This window comes from Berghia stephanieae, chromosome 2, assembly GCF_034508935.2.
Source record: "Berghia stephanieae isolate SIO BIC M18660-M18661 chromosome 2, UCSD_Bste_1.3, whole genome shotgun sequence".
NCBI classification, from domain to species: Eukaryota; Metazoa; Mollusca; class Gastropoda; order Nudibranchia; family Aeolidiidae; genus Berghia; species Berghia stephanieae.
This window is the reverse complement of record NC_088361.1, coordinates 97,614,277-97,630,564: the sequence shown is the minus strand read 5'-3', so window position 1 is coordinate 97,630,564 and position 16,288 is coordinate 97,614,277. Positions and strand designations below refer to the sequence as shown.

Genomic DNA, 16,288 nt, shown 5'->3' with positions numbered 1-16,288 from the left:
GCTAATCAGAACAAATTCATGTTAGCTTGACATTCATATTGACGATTTTACTACAGATTTTCTCAATTCTCCACTTCCAAATATCATTTTATGAATAATGAAATTGAAGACCTAATTGAAAGTTGTCATTACCCAGACAGCTACACCAAGGAAAATTAAACTCAGTACATTCATGTGTACTAAGAGTAAGCTACTTCTTCATCCGTTTCTTCTGAGGTATGAAACAAGTCTTATACATTTGCAGTAAAAAATCGAAAATGGTAGGACGATTCATTGACCTAAGTCTGAACTTGAGACTTCACATTACCTCATCCAGTCATTGTCACATTGGCCTCACAAGTAAAGGGGTAGGGATGGTGTTAATGTTTAGTGTGAACAATCAACGGTGCATTGTTTTGTTAAAGGTGTTGTCAGTTGTCCAGTTGACATTGATTTGGATCGTCATTTAGCTTGATCAATGGATGGTGTGTAAACTGCATTTGCTTGTGTCACACAACAAAGCTATAATTCACTTAATAGTATAAGATGCACGATGTTGAAGAATTTGTTCATAAAGATATCACATTAAAAAAAACCCTTAAAAAGGTGACTTTGTTTTTTCCCTCAAAAAAGAAAAAAAAACCAAAAAACTATAATTCTAAAGAACAGACAAGGAACGAACCAGTCTATTATTGGCACACCAGGTGCGGTTATGCGGCTATGTAGTTTTGTGGTATGACACTTGTGTTTGGATCGCAAGTTCCTTGGTTCGAGCCTCGCTCAGCGCATAGTTGAGACATTGAAAAAGGCTCTTTACTCACATTCTCTCACTGTACTCAGGTGTAAAATGAGTACCTGGCTGTTAACAGCGTTGTCTTTGTCGGAAAAAATTGTAATATTGCCCAACAAGCGTCATGTCTCATTCTATATGTTACATATTGCTGTTGCTCAGGGACCCCTTGTAAAGCACTTTGAGCACATTTAGTGGATATTGAGCTATATAAAAGCTCAAGTTTTTCAGGGTTTTTTTTAAAGTCTACACTTCTAAACCCGTCCGTTTCTTAGCTACACATCTAAAGAGATTGCCTTGCTGAGACAGAAGGGCTTTATACGCCAAGGCTTGTAGGACATCTGAAATCTTCACCTCCCCAGCAAATTGGGATATCCTGCTAATCAGGACGATTTTGGTGACGAAAGTCAATTCCTGATTAAAGAGATCCCACTTTATTTACATGCAGTAGGAAAAAAAACATGGATGGGAATTGGCGGGAGGGGGAAATGGGGAAGAGAAATTGAGGATTGAATTTTAATTGTCATCAGTATCTTTTCCAAGAATACATCAGAGATCATGCAGTGGGCAAATTACATACAATCACCTTATTCATGTAAACTTGGCAAATCATGTGCTCGTGTGGCTTGACTTCCTTAGGATTTTTTGTCACCCAAATACCTTTGCCTTGACACCCTGACTCTGGTTTTAAGATATATGTCTTATTTTTCTTCTGTCGCGTGTAAGCTTGGAAGTCACCATAACTGAAATAATAAGAATGTGACAGATTGGAAGTTTGCAACATTGATAAAAGCAATTGTAAACATAAATGCGATGTGAATACTTAACCAACTTAAGTCAAACACAATTACACGAGTAACAATGACAATGGCAACAAGAACTACAAAAGTTGATAACATTAACAAGATCCAATATAACGTGAGACTTTATGTCAGGATTAAGCAGACACTAATACTGAATCAGGTTTACATTATGGAATTAAGTTGTTTTTTTTCCTGCAGTTTAAGAAATTAGATTTATCTTCCTAGATAAAGCATAAAAACTAAACCCACTTTTATAATAAATAAATAAATAATTCAGTTCTCACCATCTAGTTCACCTCACCATAATACAAATTTGAGGTGAGGAGTGACATTATTTTATTAAAACAAGAGCATTTATATGTCGCAAAATCCATTAAAGGTGTTCAAAGCACTTTACAAGGAGCCCCTAGCCAACAGCAACACTTAACATGAAGGATGAGACATTATTAATTTTATTTTAGTTGATAAAGAAAAAAAGAGAAACAAGATAGTGGTGCGGTAGGTTGTGAACAAATATATTTAAAGCCTACAAAAGACTACAGTACTGTCTACACTTTATCATCATCAAGATATCTGACCCATAACCTCAATATGGTATGATGATGGTAGTAACAGACAACTGAATTTTCAATTCAATGTATAAGATTTATGTGATTTTATTATATATGTTTTATTAAAAATCACATATCATTTCAAGAACTGCAAATAAGTTAGAATTTAATAACTTTCACCAGGATATAATGCCATTTTGAGATGGTTGGTCACATAAAACATATAGTAATACTGAATGAATGGTAAAAAGGTAATGACATCTTCAAAAACGAACAAAATACCAAACACGGAATTTTTTGGGATAAAAACACTTCTTCAGCCAACAACAAAAACACAATGAAGACATAGATACATTACTAAAAAAAAACAAATCTGCCGTCAATCTGGTTTTTTAGTAATGTATCTATGTTTTCATTGGGTTTTTTTGGTTGGTTGAAGAAGGGTTTTGAGCCCAAATCATTCCATGTTTGGTATTTTGTCCTGTTTTGAAGCTGTTATATTCATTTTCGTTTATTACTTTTTACAGTCCATAGTAAAAAAAATTTAAATGAGCTTTTATACAGCGCAATATCCACTAAATGTGCTTAAAGCGCTTTACAGGGTTCGTTGCCAACAGCAACACTTAACATGTAGGAGAAGACATAATGCCTGTTTGACGATATTACAATTTTTTCGAACAGAGATAACTGTGAATGACCAGGTACTCATTTTACACCTGAGTACGGTGAGAGAATGTGAGTAAAGAGCCTTTCCAAGGACTCAACCATGCGCCAAGAGAGGCTCGAACCCAGGACCTTTCGACCTTTAATCTGTGGTAAAAGTGATAGAACACCTAGAAATAATTGTTTAAAGTAATACTTCACTTCAAAGATTAAGAATAAGTCAAGATTAAAATGATTGGCAGCTAACACTCACTCAGCGGGTAGGCACCAAGTCTTGGGGAATACGTTGTACTCCTTTGGGAACATTTTCTGCATACGATTCAAATTTCGTGCCAACATATCTTTGCGACAAATCTCATTCATTCCAGGAAAATGGTTGATTTTCTAATGAGATTGAAAAGTCAATTTGTATTTGTGGCAGTAGGAATAGTAGCACCAGCAGCAGCAGCAGTAGTAGTAGTAGTATTAGTAGTAGTAGTAGTAGTATTAGTAGTAGTAGTAGTAGTAGTAGTAGCAGTAGTAGTCGTCATAGTAGTAGTAGTAGTAGTAGTAGTAGTAGTAGTAGTAGTAGTAGTAGTAGTAGTAGTATAAGAAGTATTAGTAATAATAGTAGTAGTAGCAGTAGTAGTAGTAGTAGAAGTAGTAGTAGTAGTAGTAGTAGTAGTAGTAGTAGTAGTAGTAGCACCGGACATATAGGCGAAATTGATACAGAAGCTTTAAAAAAATGTTTGTTTTTGACACGATGAACCTGCCTTTTGGATAGACCTTAACATCATTGATTCATTTCTACGTTTTATTCGCTTTTCAAAATATTAAAAAATATTATACAGGTGCACATAGATTCTGCTATACTAAATATGCACAATTCTCTTTTGCTGCATCTGAACAGATAGATCAATTGGCTATTATCCTTTCTCATAGAAGTGTGGACACCAAGACACAATCGTATGAGATAAGCAAACAATGTCATCACAATATCAAAATATATTCTGACAAGGACTGATGTGAAGTTCTAATATTGCAATAACAAATAACCTGAACAAAATTTTCTGAAAAGTAAGCTAGGCAAAGAATACTTAAATTTAATCTATTTTTACTTCTCGATGTATTTTAAAAAAGAAAAATTCAGCATTTAAATTCTTCAGTGAATAAAATCTACTTTTTGGTAAAAAAAAAAAAAATAAAATAAAATAAAAAACCCAAATAAGATGGAAGCTAAAATACCTGAAAAGTCAGTTCAATTATAAGAAACCAAAATTAGAGTTTTCAATTCTTTTTTTTTTTAATTGGAGATAAAAGTATGCTTTGGACACGGAGAAAAAGATAACTGTGTGGTATAAACAGTAATGAATGGTAAATAGAAACAAATGAATACTTGTGAAGCAATAAAAAAAGTAGATGTATACCATTTTTTTTTTCAAGAAAAAAAAGTTATCTAGTCGATAAAAGAAGGTAGATGATATTTTACTTTAAAATGTGAAGGCTTATAGAAAAATAATGTGCATCATTAGAAAATATATTTTAAACTTGTCGATGTAAATAGTAATTCCTTCTAGACAGTCAATTCTCCCTTGACTGACATATATAAAAAAAAGATAAAAAGACAGAAAATTGTGAATTTTAGGGGTGAAAAAATATGCATACGAAAGCCTATTTAATTGATGGAAATAATATGAACATAAATATTTTTGTTAAAATGTACTTAGCCCATTTGTCCCTGAAGAAGGGAGAAACCTCTAGCTAACCTGAATATAACAATATTTAATAATTCAATTAAAATTCTATAGAATTTGTCATTAAAAAAAGAATGACAACAGGATATATGTATGATCCAGAAAGATGGGAAATACATACATACCTACCTACCTACATACATACATACATACATACATACATACATACATACATACATACCTACCTACCTACCTACATACATACATACATACATACATACATACATACATACATACATACATACATACATACATACATACATACATACATACATACATACATTCATACATACATATCAAAATTGTTTATTTCAGGAAATATACACGATCCTTGTCACAAGTCCTATACTCCTTCTAGACATTGTCTGTGTTTACGAGGACAGCTACCACGGATGATGGATACAAGAGACGGTAGATCTAAAGACTATGAGAGACCCGACTGACTTGTCCACCATCTTGACACACATACATTTAATGAATAAGAAGATTGGTGCTATCAATGCACTCTTCTTGTCTAGAAATTATTTAAGCGAGGTGCTATCTTTTGCTAAATACATACATACACAAATCCATACATACATACAAATATAAATACATACAATCAACATACAAACATACATACATATCAAAATTGTTTATTTCAGTAAATATACACGATCCTTGTCACAAGTCCTATACTCCTTCTAGACATTGTCTGTGTTTACGAGGACAGCTACCATGGATGATGGATACAAGAGACGGTAGATCTAAAGACTATGAGAGACCCGACTGACTTGTCCACCATCTTGACACACATACATTTAATGAATAAGAAGATTGGTGCTATCAATGCACTCTTCTTGTCTAGAGATTATTTAAGCGAGGTGCTATCTTTTGCTACATACATACATACACAAATCCATACATACATACAAATATAAATACATACAATCAACATACAAACATACATACATACATACATACATACATATCAAAATTGTTTATTTCAGTAAATATACACGATCCTTGTCACAAGTCCTATACTCCTTCTAGACATTGTCTGTGTTTACGAGGACAGCTACCACGGATGATGGATACAAGAGACGGTAGATCTAGAGACTATGAGAGACCCGATTGACTTGTCCACCATCTTGACACACATACATTTAATGAATAAGAAGATTGGTGCTATCAATACACTCTTCTTGTCTAGAAATTATTTAAGCGAGGTGCTATCTTTTGCTACATACATACATACATACATACACAAATCCATACATACATACAAATATAAATACATACAATCAACATACAAACATACATACATACATACATACATAGAAATACACAAATACATACATGTGCTAAGACACATACTGAAACACACACACACACAACATATGCGGCTCAACCATGGACATAAAAGAAAGGATCTTAAACAAAGTGGGAGTGGCCTTCTTTTCGTGTGTTGAAATACGATGACCTTAGATACCTCTTAATTCTCTATAAAATACACTCGGAAGGCTTTGCAATTCTGCAATCGTAAGAGTTGTTATGATATAAATCTTTATCTCAATTATAATGGTTAACTTTGGGCTTATGAAATTCACACTACTTTTCCCTTTTAAACGCTAAATTAGTTTAAAACTAGATTCAAAAATTTCAAAAGGGAATCGTTCCCTGTGGCACAATGGACACGCCCCTTTTATTGTAGACTTTTAAGCAAGTCAATTATAAAAGTTTCATTTCAAACTTATATGTATGATATGTATGATTTTTCCAAATAATAAATGTCACGAAAAAAATATTTTTTGTTTCAAAATAACATAAAGTATTTATTTTATGGCAAATAAGATGTTTACAGTCAAAAGTTCCAAATTTACTTTTGCCTTGTTTTTACAGTAGTGTTGGACAATATCAGAAATTTTCGATATCAATACGATACGATGTAGCAGGGATACTGAGATTATAACAAGATTCCCTCGCTTTGATCTTTTCAATGGAAACTGCGACTGCTAACATTCCCAGCTCGATTTTTGCATTTTAAAACTTAACATGTATGAACCATGATGGCTTTGTAAATATAAGTCAATAACTGTGAGAAATATTTGTTGAAAAAGTCGATTTAACTTTGAATCGAGGTGAGGGAAAATAGCAAAAGATAGCACCACACTCAAATAACCTTTAGACAAGAAGAGTGTATTGATAGCACCAATCTTCTTTTTCACGAAATGATAAGGGCCATTATCAGTATGACACAGTAATAACAGCTGATTGACTCACGGGAAATTCCTCTTTGTCGTCTAGTTGTGTCTATGGACTCAACTAACATCTTACAATTTCATAACTAGGGCTCAACTAACATGTTAAAATTTTCTTTCATGCACTTACTTGATAGTTTTTCATCTCCATAACTCGTTCTAAAGCAACAGAAAAATCTGTCCAGTACAATGTCCAGTCATCGTCATCTGGAACTTCTTTGAAGCCAAACTTACGAGAAGTGCGACGCACTGAAATCAGAGTTAAAATCAGTTCTACACACATTCTGTAAAACAATTTTATCATTTAAAATGTTCATTTTATCGATGTAAATACCAAATTTAAAAATAGCAACGACTTCTTCAACTGACTTATCATTAAATTCAATATTCTTAAAATGTCTTTTTGTTATTAAAAATTGTCATCTTTATAAATTCTACTTCTACTTGTGTATTTGAGAGAGAGAGTTCCACCCGCTCCCCCCCCCCTCCCTCATTCCCTCTCTCTCTCTCTCTCTCTATCTATCTATCTCTCTCTCTCTTTCATTTTTTCTTTCTTTCCCCTGATTCTCTTTGCATCTATGATAAAATAACATTAAAAGATAAGTGAGTTTGACGTTAGACCAGCAAAATCAAATAGCCTCAAAGCAAGCAGAGAATCATTAAATATATTTTGAGGATTCCACCTGGTCATACCTGATCACCTTTGAACGAATTAGAGGGAGGAAAATATTGTCAAAATCAGGGTCATTTCATTTATATATGAAAATATATTTAAAACTATGAAAGAGCATAATAGGGTAGTATAGTATAGTACGATTCTTTGCTGATCTAGGACTACCAGACTTCCTTAGGACACAAGTATTTAAAATTATGAAAGAGCATAATAGGGTATTATAGTACGATTCTTTGCTGATCTAGGACTACCAGACTTCCTTAGGACACACGTATCTAAAATTATGAAAGAGCATAATAGGGTATTACAGTACGATTCTTTGCTGATCTAGGACTACCAGACTTCCTTAGGACACACGTATTTAAAATTATGAAAGAGCATAATAGGGTATTACAGTACGATTCTTTGCTGATCTAGGACTACCAGACTTCCTTAGGACACCCTGAACGATTGACATCTTTTCTTGACCCAATACAATCTAAAATAAACCAAAAATTGTCAATCATTTATTACTCACCAACATCGTACTTGCAGTTAGTTAAACAGATGCACAGCCATCTATAATAAAAAATAACATCAACCATTTCAAGTGGACTCATAGACATGGATAAATAACAATGTTAAAAAAAATAAAAAAAATAATTTTTAAAAAAAATTAATAGTTATAATAATAATAATAATAATAATAATAATAATAATAATAATAATAATAATAATAATAATAATAATAATAATAATAATAATAATTTACCCAATAATCTCTGAACAAGATTCCTCACTAAGTGTTTAACAACCTGTTTCATTTTAATTATAATTTTTCCTATTCAACATTTCCAGATGATTAGCAACCAGCTGGTTCTGTTTATGAATCTCCCTTCCTACCAAACCAAAGACACTATCATTCCCTCACCACTTGGTAACCAATAATAAGTAAAATGTAATGACGAGTCTTACTTATCTTACCTATCAATGGTTATGCTTTGTGTAATACTACAGACTTAACAATCCAGTTCATCAATTACAGCGAACACATCAAAATCAAAATTTAGGTAACCCATGCACATCCATTAAAGTAATGTTTGCAAAATTTGGATTCCGTTCATTTGTCATGATCAATGCAGAACAAAAATGGAGCCTTCTTCATGTTCTCCCATTATGTGAATTTTATTTAAGTTTATTTCGAATTGTTGTAATGTATTTTGCCCATTTTTGCATGATAATAAATCAAAGATAATAATGGTTAATGAATATGATAAATTTGACATTTAATTTAGCTCGCATAAATGAGTGAATGAGTGAATGTTAGGCATTGAGATGGTGAAAAGATGCTGCCAGCCGTTAGAGAGCCAACATGTTAAGGGTTTTCCGTAAAGTTGTTTGTATGTATTTGTTTATTAATGCATGTCTGTGAACCAAATTCTGAGTCAAATGACTGCTATATCAAGACAATTAGTTTACAATAACGTTGATCTCTTTGTATTTGGAAAAAAATCAGGTTATCAGATGAAGCAGCAGGGTATTAGAGAGATGTTTTCAATATAACAAAAAATGATGTTACATGAGTGGTCTATTATGGATGATTACTGTAATAATAATAATAATAATAATAATAATAATAATAATAATAATAATAATACTTATACTAATAATAAAAATTATAATAATAATAATAATAATAATAATAATAATAATAATAATAATAATAATAATAATAATAATAATAATAATAATAATAATAATACATGTCATTTATATCGTGCATTTTCATCACTGGGTAATTCTCAGTGCACGTTGCAAATAAATATATAAAATTTACATAAAAAACCTATACCACAATAATATCAATAGCAGCAGTGTATGTCATAGCCATAGCATATCAGCATCAACAGTAATGTAACAATGATTTTAAACTATCTATGGATTTTGCTTCTCTTATCCTTCTGGGCAGGTCGTTTCACACAAGGGGCCCCAGTGTGGGTAAAGGAACTGCTGTCATAAAATTTATAATTGTAATTATTTTAAAGAATAAGCTTCATTTTCTTTGTCTGTCGAGGATCGTAGATTCATATTTGGTACGTATATTTCTGACATGCTTTTGGTATAGTCAGGTGCTTCATCACTTAGCTTTTAAGGGGCAGTTTGGGTCTAATTATTAGGAAAATCCTTCAAAAATTTGATTTTGAGATTTTGGTGGAAAATGATATTTTATTATCTTAGAAATAATATAATTGAAGTCCAAATTCTTAAAGGTAGACCATAAAGGCACGAAAAACACAGTCGAAAATGGTACAGGTAGTAAGAAATGTGTGAAAAACGGGAAGCCATTTTGTTATTTTCTCAATTTGTCATTTTTCTAAGGGTATGGGAAACTGTGTCAAACGTTTCTCAGAATCTATTCAATGAAATTGTTTGAAAATTTCCACAGATATCACAGAGATAATCTATTATGTCACCATAGAGAGATTTTTTTGATAAGATATGTGAATTTTAAATTATAATCCCAAATCTGAATTTTTTATATCAATTTTGTTATAACATATTGATTCTCAACTTTGTAATGTTCTAATAAAAATTCCATAAGATAAAGCCGTAAAATCTCTCTATGGTGACACACTATGGTACAATGTTGACAAGAGGGAAGAATATGGAGGTCATTCCTTCATTAGTTTTTGTGGAACGTTTGCCACAAGATTGTTATATTTTTTGATGTCAGACCCCCAAATTAGATCGCAAAATGGGTATCAACACAGATAATTAAAATTTTTCAACATAAATGTTGTTTTTTAACCTATATTGACGATACAGAATGATTAAAACCGCCCAATATAGGTAATTAATTTTTTTTTAGAAAAGACCCAAACAGAGCAATTTAAAAAAGGATTCTTTCCCTGCAGGCAGCCAGTGCAGCTCACACAGAATAGTCAGGGAGTGTGCCATTCTCTTTTGTCTTGTCATTAATTTAGCTGCACTATCCTGTATGACCTACGGGTGTGAGATTTTATCATGGCTGATGTGAGATAAAGGGCCATTGCAACAGTCTAGACGTGATAAAACAAAACTTGTGACACGTCTGATTTTTTTTGTTGCATCTTTAGGAAGGAAATCTCTAATGGTGCATATTTTCTTAAAATTATTTGTAACCATTTTACAGAGGATGTCTACTTGCATTATCATTTTAAAAAATTATGTTCCAGGAATAATAATTACAAGCCGACATAAAATGAATACTTAACAAAGATTTCCTCCTGTTAACATAAAATATCAGATTTTAAAGACAATGAAGATGACAAGATGACAATACAAACAGCAAACAAGCGAACACAACAATACTTACTTTTTCTTTTTCTTCTTCTTCTTCTTTTTATCTGCTTCTTTTTTGTCCTCAGCATCCACCTCACATGGCTGACTAGAAACCTCACCGGTGCCTTCCCCATCCATTTCGCCATAGTATTCATTACCAAAAGTAGTGTCTGAAATGAGAACATCAAACTGATCATTGTAATTTAAAACCTCACTACTGTAAAAAAAAAATGTTTTTTAAAGGAAAAAAAAAAAAAAAAAAAAAAAAAAAAAAAAAAAAAAAAAAATATATATATATATATATATATATATATATATATATATATATATATATATATATATATATATATATATATATATATATATAAATGAGTGATCAGTTCAAATCAGTGACAACTTTTATAAGGCATTTGCTGCAGTAGTCTATCCAGATAGAGAGAACAAATCTCTCCATTAAGTTCCATCAGAGGGAACATTTTAACTGTCCACTAATCACTACTAAAAACTGGAGCATTCAATATCCACCAAAGCACTTTACAAGGGGTCCCTAGCAAACAGCAACACTTAATATCTAGGACAAGACATGATGTCTGAAAGGTGATATTACAATTTCTTTTTGACAGAAAGATTTTACACCTCAGTGAGAGAATATGAGTAAAAAGCCTTTTCCAAGGACTCAACTATGCACCGCTCAGAACAGGACTCAAATTCTGAACCCTCTGGTCTGAGGGCGAGTGTCATACCACTAGACCATATAGTTGGACTAAATAGTTAATGTCCTACAAAATGTTTTAATCCGTGGTAAGGCATTAAAAACATTTTGAAATATTGTTTTTATAAAGTTTTAAAATCGGTTAAATTCTTTTCAAAGCTTAAAGTGATTGTAAAGTGTTCTCTGTTTGGGTAACACACATACACACACACACACACACACACACACACACACATATATATATATATATATATATATATATATATATATATAATATATATATATAACATGTGTATTATTTGGTTATTCATTATTGTATTTATCATAAGTATCATTTTTGCTTTATCTTATTTTTTGTTTCTTCTTTGCCCAAATTGAAACAAAATGACAGTGACCATCTTCTATATAGAGTATTGCGGGACAAAACTTTGGGATTAAATTGCAATTTAGATGGACTGAGTATACTTTTGTACCCAAAAGGTGGTTAAAAAACACTGGTGCCAACAGGTGTCAGCCATGTTTACCTTTGCTACTTTCAATGTTAGATCTTTGAACAGCAATATTCGAAAGGAACAACTCATAAATGATTGTGTAAAGTACAAAATAGATTTGTTGTGTATTCAGGAAACTAAAATCAACAATGGCGCCGACAACAATCTAAATGGATTTAGACTCTTGGGCTTTCCAAACAGTTCTCATTATTATGGAAGTGGTTTTATCATTAAAAAACTTTGAGCAGATTTCTATTCAAGGCATGGGAAGTGTCTAATAGAATATGTGTTGCCCGGTTCAATCTGAAGACTACTAAAGGTAAAACCAATGCTGTTTACATTATCAATATCTATGGCCTCACAAGCGCACATGTGAAAAAAGAGCTGAGGAGCTTGACATATTCTACAAGGACCTAAAAATTACATAAAAAGAATTGGGCAATAAAGGCATAATCATAATGGCAGGGGACTTTAATTCTAAAATAGGACAATGAAAAGAAGGCGACTCATGCATAAGGGCTTACTAAAAAGGGATAAGAAATGAGAACGGAGAGAGACTAGTAGAATTTTGTGAGGACAAAAACCTGTTCGTCATAAACAATGCATTTTGCCATCCGTCATGTCACCGGGCAACATGGACAGGCCAGTTTCGAAATTAAACCAGTGGTACAGTAAAGCCAATATACACCCAAATAGATTATTTACTTTGTCAACAGTGACATAAAAAGGCCATTACAAATGCAAGATCATATGGTGGCACGCTCCTATCAAATGACCATAAACTTGTCAAAACATGTTTTAAATTTAACTTACACACAGAAAACAATCTCCCACTCAACCCAATAACATCAAGGAAAGTAAGAAATTGATTTAACAGCTTGAGCAACAACAAAGCCCCAGGAGAAGACAATAAATGTGCTGAACTATTAAAATATTGACCACCGCAATGTCACTCAAAGAACAAGTTGCCGATAAATTTAATATTACATTTGGAGAACACAAGCCCAGGGTCATCACCAAAGTGAACAGAGCAATAACCCAAATACAGTTCTTTAGTAATATTGGAACACCCCAAAGAGATTTGTGAATCAGACATTGATTGCATTAATATCATGTTTACATTAGATATTATAAGCATTATAACAAATAGATTTGGGAAAGATGCAAGTGAGTGAGGCAGTGATTTTTTTTTTTTTGCCTCAGACTAAATACACAAGTAAATTTCTTCAATCATTTACTTTTGCTCTTCATTTTTATCTAAGCAAATACCGTCTTACTGATCCTGACATTTATATGTTCCATGTATGTTGCAAATATCTTCAAAGTTTTATTCAAAAATATTAAAAAGATGCGACCTACTCATTGCAACTTTTCCCTCGCCTTCTCCTTCTCCCTCTCCTTCATCATCAGGCTGAATAAGTGATGGAGAGTCATCATCCACCAATGTCAACTCAACGGCACTGTTTCCTATGGGTGGCTCAATAGCAGAATCTTCATCACTTTCTGTATCAGAGCTACTGCTACTAGAAGCATCATCATAGACTCTGTTAGTTCTAAACATTCCATCTGATGACCCATCTCCTTCACCGACAGGCCCTGCTTCTTCTCCTAAAATCATCTTTATAGTTTCGTTGTAAAATCAGCTATCAGATTTTTATCCTGGTGGGAGTTGATATGAAGCCGCTGAAAAGAAAAAGCACAAAGGAAGGTATTTAATAATACAATAAATTAATTAAGATCCCATTTTGTTTGTACTATACATTTTTTTTATGGAAAAAACAAACAACCAAATAACTACATAAAAATAGAAATTTAAAGACTTTCTGAGGTTTTTATTAACAAAGGCAGAAGACAAAGTCTACTGATTAGTAAATGATAATCAGCACTCGTAAAACCTGCCTACATTGTCTATGATGCTCATTGCTTTTCTCTGTTTATAATTTATTCCAATATAAAAACACCAAATCCTCATAATAATTATAGTACCATTTGTCTATGTATTGCCAAGTATTGTCTCCACAAAATCACTGAAAAAAAAAATGCACTGAAGAATGGAGAAAAGACTTGATTGGACACAAATGAATGAGTGTACCTAAAAAGTTATCATGCCCAGTCAGGACACAGCGAAGAGTAGATCAAATTATTCCAAGGAAAAATAATTACATGATTATAATTATATAATGACTTCCCCACTATCATTTCATTTCTCCTCTATAGGATAAATATAATAAGATGCTTGAAGTATTCTAAATACCTAGAACAAAAGCATTAAAGGTATGGTACTTGCTTTTTTTCTATAATATTAGAAAATATAATACACCTTCGATTTCATGAAATGTTTATTACTATTACTACTACTACTACTACTACCACTACTACTACTACTACTACTACTACTACTACTACTACTACTACTACTACCACTACCACTACTACTACTACTACTACTACTACTACTACTACTACTACTACTACTTATACTACTACTACAATTACTATCTTCACCATCATTAATATTGTTATTATTATTATTATTATTATTATTATTATTATTATTATTATTATTATATCTTTATCATTATTATCATTATGATCCTTGTCATTATTATTTTACAATAATATTAATAATAATAATAATAATAATAATAATAATTATTATTATTATTATTAATATTTATAAGTATGATTTTTATTCTTACTATTATTATTTTTATTGTTATTACTGTTATTACTGTTATTATTATTATTATTATTATTATTACTATTATTATTATTATTATTATTATTATTATTATTATTATTATTATTATATTATTATTATTATTATTATTATTATTATTATTATTATTATTATTATTGAGTATGAGTTCATCGTAGAGGGCCGGTGGCCCGTTGATGGTCTTTGGATCGGTCTCCACCAACTTGTGGAGGTCGAAAGGCTGGCTTCAATGGGAAATCGGTGCTGTATTTTAGATCCTGCAGGAAACTGTCAATTTGGCTTTTAAAGCTGTTTATGCTTGACACTGTAACTATTTTTTCAGGCAGGCTATTCCATGTCTCAACAATTTGCTGACAAAAGAAATTTTTTCGGATGTTTAAACGGCAATTTTGTTTGGCAAGTTTATAACAGCGGCCTCTTGTTCTTTTGTCCTTGTTAAATGTGAGGTAATCTTCTACATTTACTTTGTAGAGACTGCTAGTCAATTTATAACTTTCAATTAGATCTCCTGTTAGTCTTCTGTACATGAGGCTAGGGAGGTCTAATGCTCTGAGTCTATCTTCGTAGCTGAGGTTTGAAATTTCAGAAACAAGTTTGGTGGCTCGACGTTGGGACATTTTCATCTAGTAAAGCATCTGATTTATTGATGGGGGACCATACACAATTTCCATATTCCAAGTGTGATTGTATTAGACTTTTAAAAAGAGTGATTAATATGGGTTTGTCTATATAGTTGAAAGATCTTCTGACAAGTCCCAGGATTCTATTTGCTTTGTTAACAGTCTTTTCACAGTGCTGGCTAAAATTCAATTTGGGGTCCACAGATACACCAAGGTCTTTTTCACATAAAGTACTTTCCAATTTGATTTCAACTCCCTTTCTATCCTTCATCCTGTAGACATATTGGCTGTTGTTGTTTCCTGGGTGCATAACCTTGCATTTATTTGCATTGAAAAGGAGTTGCCATTTTTTAGACCACAACTGAAGTGTGTCTAGGTCATCTTGCAGTCGGCCAGCTTCTTTGACATTATTTACAGATGAAAAAACTTTGGCGTCGTCTGCAAACATTTTTATGAAGGAGTTTACTGCTCCGGGCATGTCGTTTACATAGCATATAAATAAAACTGGGCCCAAGACACTACCCTGAGGGATCCCCGATAGAACTGGTTTCCATCCTGATGCTTCACCATTGATAACTATTGCTGTTTTCGGTTTAGCAGAAAATCTTGCAACCATCCCAACACACTGCCACTAATTCCATATTGTTCAAGCTTATAAAGTAGGCGTTGGTGAGGGACAGAATCAAAACATTTTGCAAAATCTAGGTAGATGGCATCAACCGGCATACCATTGTCAAGCATTTGAGTTCATTCTCCAATACAATCAAGGAGTTGGGTAGTGCAAGAGCGTCCACTAAGACTTATGTGACAAAAAGGGGTTCATAAAGTTCAGCATGGCTTCTCTAAGACAAGATTCCATTTGCTTGCATATTACTGAGGTCAAGTTTACTGGTCTGTAATTTGATGGGTCCGATTTTTTACCTCTCTTGTAAATAGGACATACTTGAGCATTTTTCCATTCGATTGGGACTCTGTTCATCAAGTGACTTATTAAAGAGTAATGTCAAGGGCTTG

The 16,288-nt window shown here is 32.4% G+C and overlaps 1 protein-coding gene across 21 annotated transcripts in view; it reads right to left on the bottom strand.

Annotated features, from left to right (window-relative positions):
• The window catches only part of LOC144965980 (tubulin polyglutamylase ttll6-like), a 43,838-nt gene that overhangs the window by 26,303 nt on the left and 1,247 nt on the right, over positions 1 to 16,288 (bottom strand). For all 21 annotated transcript variants that reach the window (XM_078901903.1, XM_078901915.1, XM_078901916.1 and 18 more), the window contains exons 2-7: positions 13,295 to 13,618; positions 10,767 to 10,902; positions 7,950 to 7,990; positions 6,890 to 7,008; positions 3,040 to 3,170; positions 1,356 to 1,512 (exon numbers count right to left, since the gene is read on the bottom strand). In XM_078901903.1, coding sequence (XP_078758029.1) covers positions 1,356 to 1,512; positions 3,040 to 3,170; positions 6,890 to 7,008; positions 7,950 to 7,990; positions 10,767 to 10,902; positions 13,295 to 13,553 — 843 coding nt within the window. In that variant the 5' untranslated portion in view covers positions 13,554 to 13,618. The remainder of the gene's footprint in view (positions 1 to 1,355; positions 1,513 to 3,039; positions 3,171 to 6,889; positions 7,009 to 7,949; positions 7,991 to 10,766; positions 10,903 to 13,294; positions 13,619 to 16,288) is intronic.